The sequence below is a fragment of the Octopus bimaculoides genome, unplaced genomic scaffold, assembly GCF_001194135.2.
Source record: "Octopus bimaculoides isolate UCB-OBI-ISO-001 unplaced genomic scaffold, ASM119413v2 Scaffold_14986, whole genome shotgun sequence".
Classification (NCBI taxonomy): Eukaryota; Metazoa; Mollusca; class Cephalopoda; order Octopoda; family Octopodidae; genus Octopus; species Octopus bimaculoides.
This window is the reverse complement of record NW_026297719.1, coordinates 1-2,264: the sequence shown is the minus strand read 5'-3', so window position 1 is coordinate 2,264 and position 2,264 is coordinate 1. Positions and strand designations below refer to the sequence as shown.

At 34.7% G+C, this 2,264-nt stretch overlaps 1 protein-coding gene across 1 annotated transcript; it reads left to right on the top strand.

Moving 5' to 3' along the window:
* Nucleotides 1-16: 16 nt before the first annotated feature.
* LOC106867090 (uncharacterized) lies at nucleotides 17-2,240 on the top strand (the record flags this gene model as incomplete). The annotated part of the gene is made up of 2 exons (XM_014914962.1): nucleotides 17-253; nucleotides 2,138-2,240. Coding segments are annotated over exons 1-2 (340 nt in total), but the record flags the coding sequence as incomplete, so codon positions are not given.
* Between the last annotated feature and the right edge of the window lie 24 nt (nucleotides 2,241-2,264).

Sequence of the window (2,264 nt, the reverse complement as noted above, 5' to 3'; positions counted from 1 at the left end):
ATGATTCACGGAATAAATGACTTCCTTTTACCTTCCAGATTCTGAAAGCGATGCAGATCAGTTTAATCTTGGTGCAGGTCATGATAGCAGTGCCCTCAGTGACAGCAATGATGAGGGCAGAGGTGATAGCTATGTCCCTTTCTTCTCTCAGAAGAGAACATTGGAAACTTCAGATGATGAAGGAGCTAACAGACCAACAAAGGTTCCAAGAGGACCTCGTACAAAACCAAGTTCCCTGGCCAATAATGCTGGAGTAAGTATTTGGTTTATAATTTAACAGAATTAATTGAACATTGGACAAAATGCCTTGCCGTTATTTACAATGAGGTAGCTATATTTTCTCTCTCTCAGAGATTCTTAAGTTAAATTCAGGATATTGTGAGGAAATCTTTTGAAAGGGTAATAACTAGAATGAAAATGTCAGTCTTTGGATGATCACTGTGTGCTCAACATACTCTCTAAATGGGCAAAACTACATACAAAGGAAAGAAATATTTGGAAAGAGCACTAAGTAAATGTAGTATTCATACACACACTGTGTAGAAGTTTTTCAGAAGAGTAGGGCAAAACCCATACTTTTTGCTCCAAAACACTCAAAGACAAAGTTGATTAGACTAATTAATATTGTAATTAAGCTAAAACTGCAATGCTGGTACATAAATGAAAATTTCGATTGTGAAATGACAATATTTGATGACATTTTTGGTACTTACACATCAGGGAAGAAGTGAAACAAGCTCATAAGAGATCTCTTCTTCTTTGTCATCCTGAAGCTAAATATGCTGACAATGTTGCCAACATTTTGGCATAAAGCTGCATTTGCAGAGAAACCAGAGCCAAATGTTTTAGATGATCTTGTCCCATTGTGTTGAATAGATAATTCTTCCTTTTTCTGAGGATATTAAAAGAATATCCAGAACATGACATGGCAGGAATCATGGATAAAATTTGAAATGCAGTTATAATCATGAACTTATTGTATACAGTGCTCAGATACACTACAACTCATCACAAAAACTAACCAAAATGGTATGAACAGTACATAGAATACGCAGAGGGAGTGAACAGAGAATAAGTCTACAGAAAAAAACAAAACAAAAAAAACAACATATTAAGATAAAATTTTCCAAACCCAGGAAAGGCTGCATAGCAACTTGGGTGAATGTCTTCTACCATAACCTAAAATCGAACCCAAGCCTTCTAAGATAAAATCATGGAAACAGAACTGCATGGAAGCTCATATGTAGATTTTTTAATTCAAAGGGCTCAGCCTTGTTGTACAGTACTTTGCAGAATCTTTTTGATATTTGGTAGGAGTGAGGCAAGATAGGAAGCAGTGACTGGTTTTAGATTAGAAAAATAAGTATACAATGAGAATGTTGAAAGGAGTGGAGATTCGTGGCTTAGTGGGTTAGGGTGTTAGACTCATGGCTGTAAGATTGTGGTTTTTATCCCTGGACTGGGCAATGCATTGTGTTTCTTGAATGAAACATTTCATTTCACGTTGCTTCAGTCCATTCAGCTGGTAAAAATGAGTAATTATGCAATGGACTGGCATCCTATCCAAGGAGGAATATATATATATGCCAGAGAAACCGAGAAACCAGCTCTATGCTCCTTACAGAGTCATGTGGACTAACCATGTTGAATAAGCAGAGACCATTACAGCTGTAGAAGAGACTGGACACAGCTTGGTTAAAGTCAAATAGTTAAAGAGTGTCTGTAAATGAAGGTTTACTTATAAGGGAGATGTTTTGCTAAACTGAGGGAATTAGTAATTGCAATCAAAATGTGTCTACAGGAAATCATTAATTAGTCAGGAATATTTTTTTAAAGGGGGACAACTACAATCCCTTGTCAAAAATTGTGACATGAAGATTTCTTGTTGGCGCCCTGTGGGACACATGGAATTAAAGGAATTAAGAAAACACTTTTTACAGTCCATTCAACTATTTTAGTTTGAGATAATTTCTCGGATAATTCTATTCTATACTATATATTTCATTTTATTTATAAATCTTTTATTTTTTTTTTTTTACAATTTTAGAAGATAGGTTAGGGTTAAGGGTTATCTTACACATTTTTTGCCTCAGTGGAAATTGAGAAATTCTAAATAATCAATTTTCTGTTTCTTTAGAAAAAACAAAACAGAAATCTCAGTTACAGTCAAATGAGTGCTTCTGATTCCTATGAAGGATTCAAAAAACATGGCATATTGGATTTAAATTCAGAAGTAAAAGGTCAGTCAGTAATTTTCATAAAAT